Here is a 17,109-nt window from a genome sequence, read left to right on the forward strand (position 1 = left end):
ATATGAATTGATATGTATTTGTTAACGTTTGGTTTTAGTTGTAAAAAAAGTTGCAAGTTTAAATGATTGAAAAAAAGTGAGTAGATAATTGATTTTTAAAACCGATTGCCGTGGGATAGCCCTTCATTTGCATTCGAGTGGTATGATTCCGCGAACAGAGATTGTCCTTTTCAATTCACCTTCCCCATTTTGCCTGTTTCCATCTCCACTCCTACGTTATATTTAGTAAACCTTAATTTGTGACAGCCTGGGTCATAATCGACCAAGTACGGAATAAACTAGTTGATTAGTTGACTAGTTGTGTCGGCATAAATATTGTAAAAAGGGGCAATTAAAATAGCCCCTCCAATCTGTAAGGGCAGTGGGCCAATTGGGGGGGGGGGGGGGGGGTGGTGTGGAGATGGCAAATCAACTCCTATTTACATATATCCCTTTTTTGTACTGTTGGTCTTCTTTTAAGTGATCAACTTTTCAGTCGCGTTATATAAGGAGATCTAATTTTTCAGCTCAATCCTTTCCTATATAATGTGGTTGAATTAACACATATTTTGTACGTTTAATAGATTTTTGCCTAGTTATGATAGTGTCTTGGATAATTGGGATAACCCTCTTAGGTATCATATTTGGGTAAATTAAACACAAATTAGCTTACGATGACCCCGATTTTCGAGCCCATTCAATTTAAGTGCCTCTGAACAGAAAAGAGGACTCGTGCGTCGTCAATTCTAACCAAATATTTCATTAATGAGCAAAACTGTCAATATGTTTACTGCTCTTGTTTTCTAAAAAAAAAGGCATCGTTCTAAACGTATGCAAGTCAATAAGTAGAGGATTAAAACTGCCCTATTGTAATTTTTATCCTCATTACACGTATGCTGATGGATGCGTTTATACATTTTCATGTAGTGGTATACTTAACTGAGTTGATATTACCAGTAATAACTACCACTAAGTACTACTGCTGTTGTTTTTGGTTGCTATGAAATTTGAGATAGCATCGAGAAATCGAAAATGAAGTGTAATATTCCAATTCAGTTATTACTATCTCTTCATGTAATCACCCATCTTCGTTCCATAAACAGATTCCCAGGTTTTAAAATACGATTGATAACTAAAAACAGCAATTATAATATTGTTGGTAAGCTTGATATGGAAGTTAGTATTGTTCGCGGAGCGCGTTATGGCACAAATCGTCAATCTAGTTGAACGCAGAAGTTCGATTAAATTAACATCTGAAGCTATATTTTTTGTTGAATAGTTGAGATCACCGGCTGTCAATGACATTTACTCGTTTGAAAATAGGCAATCGACATCCGGGGCTGTACTGCACGACGAATTGAGTTCACAATTGATAAAAGTGTTAATTTACAGTTATATATTGCTCTAAATGACCTGAAAATAAATAATGTAGTGTAGCTCTATAATTTTATCATTTAAATTCGTCCTAAAACGTTCACATTTGCGCATTAATGGTCCGTTTTCACATAGCATTCTCCTGGCTGGTGTTTTAACTGGAAAAAAGACTTAATCTTAATTTGTGCCATTGGAGTTATAATCTAATTGATAACTCTCTCCACGATACAGCATATGTGCATTCATCAAAACAGTTGTTTGGTCTGTTTAGACTTGCTTCTTGCTTTTTACTCTTTCACTCTTATAATGCATTGCTCGATTTTTACTTATTCAAACTCTTATTTGTGCTGTATGATTATTGTTTGAATATATTTGCGTTTTTACTGAGTTCTGAGCCAAAATTGATGCTATCAATTAAAATTCGTCAATGCTGAGGCCGATATTATTTAAGCTTCTATTAATTGTGTTTTTCACAGTATTTAATCAATTTAATTTCATTTACGTTCCACAACCTATTTCTCAGACAAGAGGCAAAGTATGGCCTAAGCCCTACATGGTTCAAGAAGAGGAGGTTATTTTGGAAGTGACTGGCAATGTTGTATGGAGGATAGTTTCATTAGGATACTCCAATCAAGGTAGCCCTTTCTAACACGTACACGTTCAATTAAGCAGCCGATTGATAGTTTCTCTCATCTCTCAGCACAATTTGATCTTTTTCCTGTCATGATTTTTTTTCCTGTAAGGTACCTATGTTTTTTATAGGAATGAAAAATTTTAATGAGTACAAAGGGGGTCTCTTAGTAATAAAGTCATCAGAGTTGTTTATTTCCTTTCAAACAAAGTTTTTTGCTTTATGCAATTTTTGGTTGATCGATTTATCATGTGATGCTTTCGAATTGTCGAAGTCAATAGGTAACTTGAAACACTGACGTGTACATTTTAAAATGCCGAAATTATTCAGTGCCCTCATTCAGCTTACACAGCCTATATAAAGTTTATCAGTACTCCAAAAAAAAACAAAAAACCTAACGTCTGGCAAATCGTTCTCAAACATCAGGTGAGCGGTTGCTTCAGTAGTAGCCAGCATGCGCTTAGGGAAGCTATTATTGGGGGTGGTATCGAGGGGGGTTGGAGTTGAAGGGGGTGGTTGAGGAGGTCTAGCTTGCTGGTTTAAGTGTAGCAAGTCTAATTTAGCACGTGCTCTTCACGTGAGTTAAAATTAACACGGTGACGTTGTCGTTTCTTCAAATCAAGAATTGAAAATGGTTTCAAAATTCGCAGTTGCAATTATATGCATGGCCATTGTCCTTCTGACCTCTATAGAAGCAACAGGGAAGACAGGTTATATGACAGATGAAGATTGTAAGCCCGGGAAGTCTTGCAACCCCAGGAAGATTCCGATTGCAATTTGAAAGTTTGCGTAATTGGGGAAAAAACGTAGAGAAGCACCCCTTACAAAAACTTTGGACTAAAATTGGAGTAACTAAGTGTATACAGTTAAATTCCTGATTATTCTGAAGGCATGTAAACTTAAACCTTTCGGTAATATTATTAATTTACTTGTTTGAAAAAAAAAGAGATGGGGTGGACGATAGCGAAGAGAGCCGGAGTTGGGCGAGGCGAGGGGGAAGTGTCGAGGATGGAGGGCTGCGGATGGCGTGATGGGTCAAAACAACCAAAAACTCTAAATCAAGCGTTAGGGTCTTCTCAGCAGCTTTGATGAATAGTTCACTGAGAAACTATAAGTAATGGTTACGTGACTCAGACTTCTCAGAACTTCTGGCGTTGATAGAGAACCGCGAAGTAGTTCAAAATTTTTAGGTCAGAATTTTGAAGTGACTTCTGCAGAGTCACATCACCATTACTTAGCAGCTCCCTGTGAACTCTACTAATTTCCAATTGAAACATTCATCAAAGCTGCTGAGAACACCCTAAGTCGTCATTTTCGTGGTTTTGAACCCCTCGGGCCATCCGCAGCCCTCCCTCCTCGTCACTCTTTCGCCCCCGCCCAACTCAGGCTCTCCTCGCTATCGTCCACCCCCATCTCTTTCCACGCCTAAGCCACCAAGCTCAACTCCAACCCCCTCCACCCCACTCCCAATCTAACCTCCATAAGCGCAAGCTGGCTACTACTGAAGCAACTGCTCACCTGATGTTTGAGATCAATAAAACCATTTGAAGCCCTGCATTGAATATATCCATCCTCTGAATGACATTGGGCCCCCGCTTGTCGTTTGAGAGAAATTTGTCTGACGCTAAGATTTGTCTAGAAAATGCGGATTGTATCAATACTACTGCAATGAAATCTAGGGTATATGGGGGACTTCTCAGAACGTTAGTCACTTTTGTCGTTTTTGTTTTTCGAAATGGTCTTTCGGCTAGAATAGCAACTAATCCTGCCATCTGATGGCTGTTATTAGCATTTTTTCAAGTTTTCTCGTCAAGCTAAAAATTGCTTACGCAATTTTTTTTGTCATTTTTGGGTCGCGTTTGAGACATTTTTTTAAACTGTTTTTACTCTTCTCAAAGCTGCTTAGAAGTGCAATTTTGCAGAAGACAATCTAATATACTTGCAAAAATGAAGACAAAATGAGTCGGCAAAGCCCAACCTGTCCTTAATTTGACCTTCGAAACGACCGATAGCGTTGTGACTCTATGGGACTGACCATATAAATGCCTCTTCGGCATGGTTCTTCAGCATAATTGAGTGCAAATATGTGATCGGTTTTACGGATCAGGCAAAGAATTTACGCATGCTTTTTTATTATACCTGTGAACTATAATGACTGGCGTCTTGGTCGGACGAGCGCTTCAAGCATCAAATAAGCTTGCTTGACCTTAATCATGTGATAGTGGCAACAAAATGATCAGCTCTGTGTTTAGTTTTCGAAGGCGGCTCTGTTTCAAGCGCTTGTATCACGACTTCTTGTTTGTTGCAAGTTGAGGATCTCTCAGAAAACATGTAGTATTTGTGAGTCAATCGACGTGTTAATGATCGGCCACATATGGCTTTTTCAGATGGTATTTCATGTGATGTGATAGACTCGTGTATAGAGAGGCACAAGAAGTATGTGGAGTTGGAGGCAGTGGGCAAGTACCACAAGCCCATCTATCCAACAATTGATCACATATCAATCAGGGTACAGCATGGATGCACACAAGACTACCCCAGGTTAAACCAACATACTTCTCATCCATTTCAAAGAGTGAATTGAGCAATCAGAAACCTAATTACTTAACTGCCATCAAAATACTTATTGTGCTGACCCCACTTGTGGGGGGAAGAAATATACGCTCGTCTGGGTTTTTGTTCAGTCAGTTTTGGCCGATCGATATATTCATCGTAGAGTGGTATCATTGGAAAGCACTTCAAGCGTAGAAATTGAATTTAACGATTTTTTAATAGCCGCACAGCGATAGCTGGGGCTCTTATTGGCCTTCTCTTGATTTTTTACAATTCAAAGAATTGGAGTTGTATTGGGGCGCTGTGTTTTTTTCAAGATGTGTTCACACATTTTTCAATGACTTTGATCGTTCAAAACGGGATAAACAGGTAAAGCCCAGCGGGCATTAAGTTTCATTAGAGGCCCAAAGTGGGCTTTAGTTGTCCTTCAAGTGCTTAGAGTGGTGCAGCTGCTGGGATGGCCTTAATTCAAGGTTAAAAGGTCATTTTTAGGAGTTTTTGGGCTCAAACTGGTGCAATTTTTCATGTTTTTGTGATGTTTTTGAGTTTCTTTGTTTGATTTGAGAGTGAGATAAATCACGTGTTACCAAAAATTTTATCACGCGGATGAACAAAAAAACTCGCTCCACTAAGAGTGAAAAATGAAGTCACGCATGCAATTCAGTTGAAATTGCATGAACGAATGAACAAAAAGCAGATTTGAAGTGGCTGTGACGTCATATGGTCGTAACAAAAATCTTAACAACGACGAAATAAAAAAAACCAAAAACCAAAGGAAGGCCAATAATAGCACCAGCTATCGCTGTGCGGCTAATAATTAGTACAAGTAGGTGGAAATTGACTCGGTCATCATGGAGTGAAAGAGAGTTCTGTCCAACTCCCTTGTTATGAGTTACTCTCTGTTATCTGACATTTTGTTCAATGGAAGAGCCTTACTGTTCGCAAAATAAACATTGTTTGTCGGTCTAAGGTTAGTGGAACGCATGTTGTCAATCGTCAAACCTTTCGCTCGTCTAATGTTCTGATGATAATTTTAGTGCGGAGAATATACCAGGTTATAGGATGAGAAAACGTTTTTGTGATTGTCAATAACCAGTTCACTTATCACTGGAAGACAATTGTGATAACGCGATCAAGCCGAAGAGTCTCTGGAAAGCAATGACTGGTGCCTAATCGTTGCTCGGCTAACAAATAAGTATAAGTTAGCATCAATTGATTGAACATCAAATGGTTGAACATACAAAGAAAGAGTTCTTATTTAGTAGAGGTTACATATGCGTGAAGGCTTTGTTTGCCAAAGCAACAATTTCCAGCTTCTTGTCTCTGGCGTCTCGGTTGAGTATGAATTTCAAGGTTTGTACTTTTTCGAGGTGGAATCTGTTGTCTTGATATTTGGTTAATAGCCGCACAGCAATAGCTGGGGCTATTATTGTCCTTCTCTTGGTTTTTTACAATTCAAAGAATTTGAATTGTATTGGGGCGCTGTCTTTTTTTTAAGATCTGTTCACACATTTTCATGATTTTTGAAGTCAAATTGGAGTGGTGATTTTGGTCACGCCGAAACAGGAAGTGGAGCGAAAAAGCGAGTGGTTTTGCGGCGTGAAATTTTTTCGCTCTAAATGTAAAGTAGAGTGAGAAAACGATGTTCGAACAAAAATTGGCTTTCTCGCTAGTGGTTTTTGTTCACATGCGGCAATTTCACTTTGATTTTAAGTTTTTTTCGATTTTTTGGATCGGAGTTTTTTCTAAATGGTTTTCTCAATCCATTCATAGTCCGTTCTAGGTCTATTTTTCTGTTTAGTCAATGAAAATTCTTTGAATTGTACGTCAGGACTTGTCCTGCTATGTTTTTTATTTCGTCGTGATTTTTGTTACGACCATATGACGTCACAACCACTTCAAATCTGCTTTTTGTTCATTCGTTCATGCATTTTCAAATGAAGTGCGTGTGTGACGTCATTTTTCGCTCTTGGTGGAACGAGTTTTTTTGTTCATATGCGTGATTAAATTTTTGGTCACACTTGACTTACCTCACTCACAATAATGACTTCCGCACTTTGAAATTGACTTTTTTTTACTTTAATTCAAAGAGATAAGGTCAAAAAGAGATAAAGTGTCACTCTAAATGAAGGTTATTTGAGATCAGCTAATAGAGGCAGCAATAACTTATACAGATTTTTAATAAAAAAATAACAGATCAGCCTTCAATGAAAAGACGAATTTTTTTGGTCTGTCTTTTTTAATGTTCTTTTTGGGACTGCAAATCTACGAAACAATTGCGGCTATTTTCTAACAATCTGGCAGAAATGTTTTGAATTTTGTTTTTTTGAATAGCTATTGAGGTTTTAAATTTTTGTGAACATTCGATACTTGAAGTGATTTTGTTCTTTTAGCGTAAGTTATAGCGTAAGATTTTTTCTATCAAATTGTTCTTTCAAAATTTTATTTTACGCTAATATATGGAAGATATATGTGTTTGTTAATTGACAAGCAGCGATTGAAAAAGCTCTCGGGAGTTCTTTTATCAAAAAGATTCGAATTAGAGAGCTGGTTTTAATAATCTTCTATTTTTTTGTTTTTTTTTTAAATATATCAATTACAGACAAGTCAGTTTTCAGATTGAAGTTCAGTTAATGAAAAATCCCATGGGCAATCCAAGGAGGACCAATGAACATATTTTTTTCAGAGAATAGCTCTTGATTTTTATAGATTTGACACTGCCTGTTCCTAATCGTTAACTATTTTTTATTTACACCTGCATGTGTTGCATTATTTGTTGTTCAATGGCTTAGTCTCATTAATGAAAAGTCGGAGTGGCTTCCTAAAGAGGATCAAGTGAAACTATTTATTGCTCTAAGTTGATTTCTAATAGTTGCTATGACTTTGAAGTCATTTTCAAAAAAACTAAGGCACTTTTTGAGTTTTACGTTTTTCAAATTTTATTTCTGTGCACTTGGTCAACCCAACTCATGACTGCTCATATTATTTCACCTGCAACAAAATTTAATCTGGTTTGAGGCTTTGTGTTTGAGTTATTAGTTTTATGACTTTGATTGTCATGATTTGTGATTCAGTCTAGTCAAAACAGATCGCATTGGTAGCATCTAAAAAGTCAAAGTTAATTGGTGTCAAAAAATTCCATTGTTTTTTGAACTGCGCCCACTTTTTTCTTTTCGTCGACTTGTTACCTAGTTCCCCTATGAACAGGTTGCATCTGCTTTATGAAAGGACCTGTGAACGTGTATTGTTTTGTATTTATCTGAAGCTATTTTGACTTTGTTACTAAATGCTTTTAAAATTAGATTTCGCCGTAAATTAGAGTTTAGCCGTAAATAATGTTTTTTTTAAATTTTCATTATTTTGTTTTTTTTGTATTTGTCTCGTACTTGTTTTAATGACAGGTCGCATGCGCGCTTCAATGGGGCATGGCATAATTTATTTTTTTTGGTAGTTTTGAACTTCTGTCATGAGGGATCTTCCGTCCCATTATTGGCTACAAGGCCCGAGGGCATGGTAGTTCAACTAGGTAGTTCACGAATTTTGGACAAATGAGGATAAGCATGAGCTTGACTAAGTTAAGATCCCAATACTGTCTTTTTTTAACTCATTGATGTCTCTTTTTTCCATTTACATATCAAAATCGATTTCGTTCAAGCGCAAGTCGCGGACCTACTGTTTTCTCCCTGCAGAATCTTTTTAAGTCAGTGTTTTACGGCAATCATTGAAGTTCAGTAGGTGAACCTTACTGCCTGCAGAATGCACTGTTTTCTTGATCCAACGTTATCAATTCTGAAATCTTTCCGCTCATCTAATGTTCCGAAAATACATTTTATGTCGAACGCTTCAGAGCATAAGATGAGCGAAATGGTCTGATGATTGGCAATCATATCACTAATATATGGCGGACCCTAATGATTGTGGGCTTAGCTCATGATGTCTCTGGGAAGTAATGGCCGGTTGTCAATCAAGGCCAGACAAACAAATAGGTACAATTAAGCGGGAATTGATTTTGCCGACACAGAAAAAGTCTTTGTTCGTCAGAGCAACTTTTTTCTACCTTTGTTCTCTTACGTCCCAAATGAGCATGAATCTTAGATATGCGAATGTCTGTAACATTTCATGATAAGCCAATTGGCTCTTTTTCTGCCTTTGGCTTTTGAAGGCAGCTTTTCTTGGTTGCAATCATATATTGTTTTCTGCTTGTTAAACTTTTGACATTTTGACATACCCGCAGTTATATGACAATCATTGATGTTCAGTAAGCAAACTTTATTGCCTGCAAAATGCACTGTCACATTGATCCAATATTATTGGCCTGCTTATTGTCTCTCCTCAAACTTTAACGCTCATCTAATGTTCTGAAGATACACACACTGTAGAACGTATCAGAACATGAGAACGAATTTTGTTTTTTTTGCTGATTTTGTGTGTTTTGTGTCGTAGTTATTTCAATGGTAGGTCACACGGGTGATCTAGTGCTGCGTGCCTTTATTTGAACATTTATAATTTTTTCAGTGAATAGCGTTTGGCTTCAACACTTTAATGGCTGCAACATTTTCTTCTCTCACTTTTAATTTGAACGTTCTGTTTTCGCTTGGTTTTTTTGTCTTTTTTTCTTGTAAGAACTTTTTTGATTAATGATGGGTCTGGTTGGCTTCCTCGCGTCCTAAAGAGTTATAGGTGAACCTATTTATTGCTTTCAAATGAATGCGAGTAATTTTGATGGCTTTGATACTACGAATTAATGGCTTTGCTGCTGCGAATTGTATGGTTTTTAGTTAATAGCTATTAATTTTAATGACTTCAATACTCTGTTTTTGCAAATTGTCTGTAAATGTTTGAGTGTTTCTGTATCTGTTGTTATTTTACAGTCCTCTTCTGCGTCTCAGTCACACCAAAACAGGTCATATCGTTCTGTAAATTTGTTAATTTTGAATCTACTTTGTAGTAAAAATTGAAAAGTTCATGACTTGAAGTAAGTTGGTTTCAAAACATTCCATTGGTTTTTGAACTGTGCCCACTTTTTTTGTTGACTTTTACCTAATCTCTTATGAACAGGTTCGATCGATTTTTTCAATCGAAGACGAATGAAAGTGTGTAGTTTTGGTTTAATGAAGAGCTGTTTTAACTTTTTCTAAATGCTTTTAGATTGTTTTTGCGGTAAACAATGTTTTTTGCTCATTTTGTTTGTTGGCTTTTAATGACAGGTCACATAGGCGCTCTAATGCTGCGTAGCTTTATTTATTTTTTTTATTTGTGTTTGTAAAATTTGTTTTTACTGAAACATCTATTTTCGATCATCTGGTAGACAGTTTAGTCCAAAAAACGAATGAGGTAGGTCAGACATATGCGCACGCACATTACCGAGCCTCCTTGCTCAAATATTTGATTGTCCAACTTACTCTAGTTGTGGTTTCTTTCATTTGCAGCATTGACACTTGACTGGTCCCAATTACAAGTTTGTAGCAATTAGTTGTTCTGTTGGTCTTTTTTTCTATGCTGTTTTTGCTTCATCGATTTGTCGTCTGATCATTCAACTTGTCGTAAAAAAAGGAATGAATAGCTAAAGCTGGAAGACATTAAGCTTCCGAGGATACATTATCTGTCGAACGTTTCCGAGCATAAGATGAGCAAAAATGTTTTGTTGATTGAAAATAGATTAGACAAAAGGCTCCCTGGTAACCAATGGCCGTTCGTGAATCAATGCCTGAAAAACAATTATTTGCAATTAAGCGAGAATTGTTTTGGCCAACATAGACTGGAAGAGACTTGTCTTACTTCAGTGATCTCACATGCGTGAAGTCTTTTTTCCGACTTAGGATTTAATAACCAACCTCTTGTGCCTTCAATTGAGCATAAATGATGAGCACCACTGGCTCGTTTTCTGCCTTCAGCGGTTGAAGCCAGTTGTTCTTAATCGCGATCAGCTATTGTTTTCTTCATGTTCAACTCCATTCAGTATGATTTACTCGCTGTATTATGAAAATCTTTTGATTCAGCAGGTGAACCTTACTGTCTGCAAAATGCGCTGTTTTACCGATAGAAGGTTAGTGGCCTGCATATTGTCAATCCTCAAACCGTTTTTGTTCTAATGTTCTGAGTATTCACTCACTGTGTTGAAAGTATCAGATCATAAGATGAGCAAAATGATTTGTTAATTGGCAATAGTCAGTTCACTAATCATTGGGTAACCCTCGTAGTCGTGTGATTAGCCCAAATTGCCCTTGGGAAGTAATGGCTGGTCCGCAATCAATTCCCGGCAAACAAATAGGTACAATTAAGTGAGAATTGATTTGTTCCACATGGACTGAAAGAGACTTGTTTAACATTAGAGATCCCATATGCGTGAGGTCTTTTTCCGCCAAAGAATGGAATTCTAACCTCATGTTTCTTACGTCTGAATTGAGCATTAAATCCAGATATATGAATTTCTGTACCCTTTCATGGTTAGTCCCATTGGCTCTTTTCTGCCCTCAGCGTTTTAAGTCAGTTGTTCTTGATCGCGATCATCTATTGTTTTCTTTGCTCAACTCCATTAATTGTGATTTACTCGCTTCTATTTGACAATCTTTTGATTCCGTAGGGGAAGCATGTCTCTTAAGTCTGAAATGAGCATAAAGCGCAGATATATAAATCTCTGTACCCTTGTTTGATGAGCCCCATCGGCTCATTTTCTAGCTTCCGCTTTTGAAGTCATTTTAACTTGATTGGGATCTATTGTTTTTTTCTTGTTTAACACCATTCATTTTGATTTACTTGTTGTTATTTGAATATCTTTAAATTCAGTAAGTGAACCTTACAATCTGTAAAATATAGAGATATTAAGTTTTATCGATCTAAGGTTACTGGCCTGCATTTTGTCAATCAATTCACTAACCAATGGAGGCTGCCGTGATTGCACGATTACGCAAAGAGGACCTGCAAAGCGATGAGCGTTGCTCAATCGAAGCCCAAAAAAACATAGCTGGCAGATTGCCAGAAAATAGCCGCAATAGCATCGTAGAGCTGCAATCTCAAAAAGATAACCTATATAGATAACTTATTGCTGCTTCTATTAGCTGCTCTTAAATAACCTCCAATTAGAGTGACATACACTCTCTTGACCTTATTAATAGCCGCGAAGCGATAGCGGCTATTATTGAGGACATCGTGTTTTTTTTTTAATTCGTCGTCTCCATCGATGATCCTTACGACCTGACTTCTTGGAATTGACTTCAGTTACTTCTATTGCTTTGCAGTTAAAATTTATGTACGTGCCGTTGTTTCTGCTTTCAGGTCAATTGCGTGACTTACCTCACTCAAAAAAATGACTTCTGAACTCACTTATGGAACTTTAATTTTTTATGAAGATTTACTAGTTAATAGTGTGCATCTAATTAGTGCCAATCTTATATGCCCTAATTCGTGATTATGAGTCTTGAGTTTTTGATTTCGAATATCAATTTTGAAATAGTTCTTTAAGGGCTTTTTCCTTATAGAACGTATGTGTCAAAAAATTGACAGTCCAAAGCTAACCCAAAAAGTCTAGTGGTCTATTAAAGGACTGGTGGTCGATCTGTCTATCTTATTTCTTTAGGTGTTTCTTTTCATGGAAGGCCACGAGCGTCTATCGAGGCTATTTTCCGGCAATCTGCCGGCTATGTTATCTTTGAATTAAGATAAAGAAAAGTCAGTTTCAGGGTGAAGTCATTTTTGAGAGTGAGATAAATCACGTGTTACCAAAAATTTTATCACGCGGATGAACAAAAAAACTCGCTCCACTAAGAGTGAAAAATGACGTCACGCAAGCGATTCAGTTGAAATTGCATGAACGAATGAACAAAAAGCAGATTTGAAGTGGCTGTGACGTCATATGGTCGTAACAAAAATCTTAACAACGACGAAATAAAAAAAACCAAAGGAAGGCCAATAATAGCACCAGCTATCGCTGTGCGGCTAATAATTAGTACAAGTAGGTGGAAATTGACTCGGTCATCATGGAGTGAAAGAGAGTTCTGTCCAACTCCCTTGTTATGAGTTACTCTCTGTTATCTGACATTTTGTTCAATGGAAGAGCCTTACTGTTCGCAAAATAAACATTGTTTGTCGGTCTAAGGTTAGTGGAACGCATGTTGTCAATCGTCAAACCTTTCGCTCGTCTAATGTTCTGATGATAATTTTAGTGCGGAGAATATACCAGGTTATAGGATGAGAAAACGTTTTTGTGATTGTCAATAACCAGTTCACTTATCACTGGAAGACAATTGTGATAACGCGATCAAGCCGAAGAGTCTCTGGAAAGCAATGACTGGTGCCTAATCGTTGCTCGGCTAACAAATAAGTATAAGTTAGCATCAATTGATTGAACATCAAATGGTTGAACATACAAAGAAAGAGTTCTTATTTAGTAGAGGTTACATATGCGTGAAGGCTTTGTTTGCCAAAGCAACAATTTCCAGCTTCTTGTCTCTGGCGTCTCGGTTGAGTATGAATCTCAAGGTTTGTACCTTTTCGAGGTGGAATCTGTTGTCTTGATATTTGGTTAATAGCCGCACAGCAATAGCTGGGGCTATTATTGTCCTTCTCTTGGTTTTTTACAATTCAAAGAATTTGAATTGTATTGGGGCGCTGTCTTTTTTTTAAGATCTGTTCACACATTTTCATGATTTTTGAAGTCAAATTGGAGTGGTGATTTTGGTCACGCCGAAACAGGAAGTGGAGCGAAAAAGCGAGTGGTTTTGCGGCGTGAAATTTTTTCGCTCTAAATTTAAAGTAGAGTGAGAAAACGGTTTGAACAAAAATTCGCTTTCTCGCTAGTGGTTTTTTGTTCACATGCGGCAATTTCACTTTGATTATTACCGTTTTTTCGATTTTTTGGATCGGATTTTTTTTTCAGGTTTTACCAATCCCTTCATAGTCCGTTCTAGGTCTAGTTTTTTGTTTAGTCAATGAAAATTCTTTGAATTGTACGTCAGGACTTGTCCTGCTATGTTTTTTTATTTCGTAGTCATGATTTTTGTTACAACCATATGACGTCACAGCCACTTTTTGTTCATTCGTTCATGCAATTTCAACTGAATTGCATGTGCGACGTCATTTTTCACTCTTAGTGGAGCGAGTTTTTGTGTTCATGCGCGTGATTAAATTTTTGGTGACACTTACCTCACTCTCAAAAATGACTTCCTCAATTTGAAATTGACTTTTATTTACTTTAATTCAAAGAGATAAGGTCAAATGGGTGTGTGTTACTCTAAATGAAGGTTATTTGAGATCAGCTAATAGAGGCAGCAATAACTTATACAGATTTTTAATCAAAATATAACAGATCAGCCTTCAATGAAAAGACGAATTTTTTTGGTCTGTCTTTTTTTACTGTTTTTTCAGACTGCCGATCTACGAATCTATTGCGGCTATTTTCTGGCAATCTGCCAGCTGTGTTTAATATTTGTGTTCATTGCTTCTTGGTTGCAGTCATCTTTTGTTTTCAACATGTTTTCATCACAAGTTATGATTTACTCGCTGTTATATGACAATCTTGTTCAGTAGGCGGACCTTACCAACTGCGAAATGCACTGCTTTGTCAATCCAAGGTTAATGGCCTGCATATTGCCGGTCCTCAAACCTTTTGCTCATCTAATGTTCCGGTGAGAAAATCAGCGTGCAGAATGTATCAGATTATAAGGTGGTAACGAGGTTTGGTGATTGGCAATAATCAAATCAGTTCTCTGATCACTGGGGGAGACAACTGTGATGCACGAATTGGCCAAATGGTCCCTGTTAAAAGGGTGACCGGTCCTGAATCATGGCCCGGCAAACAAATAGGTACAATTAAGCATTAAATGCCTCAGCCAACATGGAGTAAAAGTTTTTCTTCATTAGAGATTTCATATGAGTGAAGGTTTTGTTCGCCAGAGTAATTAGTTCCAACCTGTCACTTCTCGTATGTGAATTTCATTATGAGACCAATTGGCTCCAATTTTGGCCCTTAGTTGTTGAGGTCTGGTCTTCCTGGTTGCATCATCTATTGTTTTGTTTCTTTATATTCAACTCCATACAGTATGATTTACTCGCTGTTATGGGGAAATCTATTAATTTCATGAGGCGGATCTTACTATCTGTGATTTGCACTCTGGTATCGATCCAAAGTTAGTGACCTGCATATTGTCAATCCTCAAATCTGTTCTGATGAAAAATTGAGTGGACGGAATGTGTCAGGTAAGATGAGCAGAAGGTTTGGTTATTAATAGCCGCCCTCATCTTCTCAGCCGGCTATTATAGAGCTGCTGTTTTTTAAACTTCGTTGAACTTTTTTTCGCTTTACCCATTTTCCCGCTTTTTTGACATTTTGCGTGAAATCTTTTTGATTTCTCTAGGCTAGTTTCACTCTTCTGTCTTTCTGCTCAAAGTTCTTTTAAACAGCTGCTGCTCAGCAAAGCAATTCAAAATGAAGAGATTCAGTATAAAAACATCGAAGTCAGAATTAGAAACGGGATAAACCCATAAAGCCCATTTTTAGATGCCCGGTACTTGAACTTCGTTCTAATAAGTTTTAGTTACTATCTATAATGCTTATTGGTATCGATACTAGAATCTGTAGCCTCTCACTGAGAGACAGGAGTTTGTTCAATTACAAAATGACATCAAAATAAAGTGCACTTAAAAATGTTTTTATACAAAAATCATTTTTTGTTGATATTTTTTTTCTTTCAATCACAATAGAGTTATGGGAATCAAGGGCGGCTATTTTCCGGCAATCTGCCGGGTATGTTTGGCTATAATCACTCAACTATTCACTCGGAAACACTCGTGGATGCGCGACTAGAAGAATGAGGACCTGGAGAATGCTGTGAATGGCAAATCTGAATTATTTCGAAATTAATTGTCACGACTTCTTGATTGTAGATTGTGGAAGATTTGTTGCTTAGGAACCCAGCTCCTTATGAAATTTTTTATTGTAAATTAGTTGATGAAATGATTCAATTTTCTTGATCCTATACAATAGAAGTTTCTAATATCAGTGGCGAAATATTTAACTTCCAGTTAATTGTTTTCCTTTACTTCAAGACATGGCTTTGAATTTATCCTTATAAAAATTATTTTAATTTTCTCTAGAGTAATTCATGACGCTCTTTGAATCTTTTCAAAAAAGATAACTTATTGATGGGTTCCCAATAATTGTCAGCGACAAAGATAACGAACTGTTGAACATTGAAGAGGTGCATATTTGTATCAAAATTCGCAGGGCAATAGCAATCTCGTTTGACAAGTAGGTAGCCGAAAACTAAGAAAAATTGGTGACATTTGTGGGCTCGCAAAGTGCTGTGTTGAAGTTTATTGAATCGAAGGTTTGTGCAATGAATACACGTACAACGAAGTTTTTCTGCAGTATTCAGGCATCTGTGTCAAAGTATGTTTGGGGAATGTTTACGTGAAGTGGTATTGGTGAATGCTTAATTATTTAATTGGACAAGGCCTAAGGTTTACGAGAGTGCTTCTAAATTGCTACCTATAGTGCAGATAAAATACAGGTTCACTGTAATTTGCAATACAATGAGTTATTTACTCTTTTTCCAGCAGGTTATGGGAATTAGTGTTTCTATAGTTCAGCAAAATCATGCTTTTAGGAGCAATGTATTTGAAATTGTCCTCTGTATTTTTCCGTAATATTGGTCCTTCTGAAAATCACGTTTGAATGATACTGATCAGGTCTCCCATACATCTTGAAAATTAAGTGCCTTGTTGTGTGCTAATTGGAGATTTTGCTGTAGTTTTAGAGATGTTGTTTGGCACCAGGTTAGGTTAAACTAGTGATTTGCAGACACGTGTCCGGTCCGGAAAACATTGGTCTTAAAATAAGTGTCCCTAGGTGCAGACGCGGACTTGAAAATATTGTGCGGGTAAATTGAGCAGCTGATTAAGTAATTACATCGTTATAATTTATTTTAACCGTGTAACATTTTGATTAAACTTTATTGTATTGTAAACCGCCTGAAAGTTTTTTAAATTGGATTCAACATTGAAGAAGTTCGCCAGATGGCAACTTCCTGTTCCAAATATAGAAGAAGCCTAGTTATGGGGCAATCTATTAATTTCATCAGGCGGAATTTGTTATCTGTGAATTGCACTGTTGTAATGGATCCAAAGTTAGTGGCCTGCATATTGTCAATCCTCAAATCTTTTTTTATATCTAATTCTCTGATGAAAAGTTTAGTGGACAGATTGTGTCAGGTAAGATGATTAGGTTTGGTTATTGGTTATCGTCACCTAACTATTCACTCGGAAACAATTGTTGTTGCGCTACGAGGACAATGAGGCCCTGGAGAATGCTGTGAATGGCATATCTGATCTATTTCGAACTTAATTGTCACGACTTCTTGAGTGTAGATTATGGAGGATTTGTTGCTGAGAAACCCAGCTCCTTATGAAATTTTTCAATGGAATTCAATTTTCTTGATCTTATACATTAGAAGTTTCTAATATCAGTGGCAAGATAATTAACTTCCAGTTAATCGTTTTCCTTTACTTCAAAACATGGCTTTGTGTTTATCCTCATAAAAATTATTTTAATTTTCTCCAGAGTAATTCATGAACCT

The 17,109-nt window shown here is 36.9% G+C and overlaps 1 protein-coding gene across 1 annotated transcript in view; it reads left to right on the forward strand.

The window, feature by feature from the left end:
- Positions 1–751: 751 nt before the first annotated feature.
- Positions 752–17,109, forward strand: part of LOC142345797 (beta-hexosaminidase subunit beta-like) — a 50,074-nt gene continuing 33,716 nt past the window's right edge. The window contains exons 1-2 of the mRNA XM_075398160.1: positions 752–1,988; positions 4,372–4,525. Coding sequence (XP_075254275.1) covers positions 1,781–1,988; positions 4,372–4,525 — 362 coding nt within the window. The 5' untranslated portion in view covers positions 752–1,780. The remainder of the gene's footprint in view (positions 1,989–4,371; positions 4,526–17,109) is intronic.

This window comes from Convolutriloba macropyga, chromosome 9 (genome assembly GCF_964194025.1).
Source record: "Convolutriloba macropyga chromosome 9, txConMacr16.3, whole genome shotgun sequence".
Lineage (NCBI taxonomy): Eukaryota > Metazoa > Xenacoelomorpha > Acoela > Convolutidae > Convolutriloba > Convolutriloba macropyga.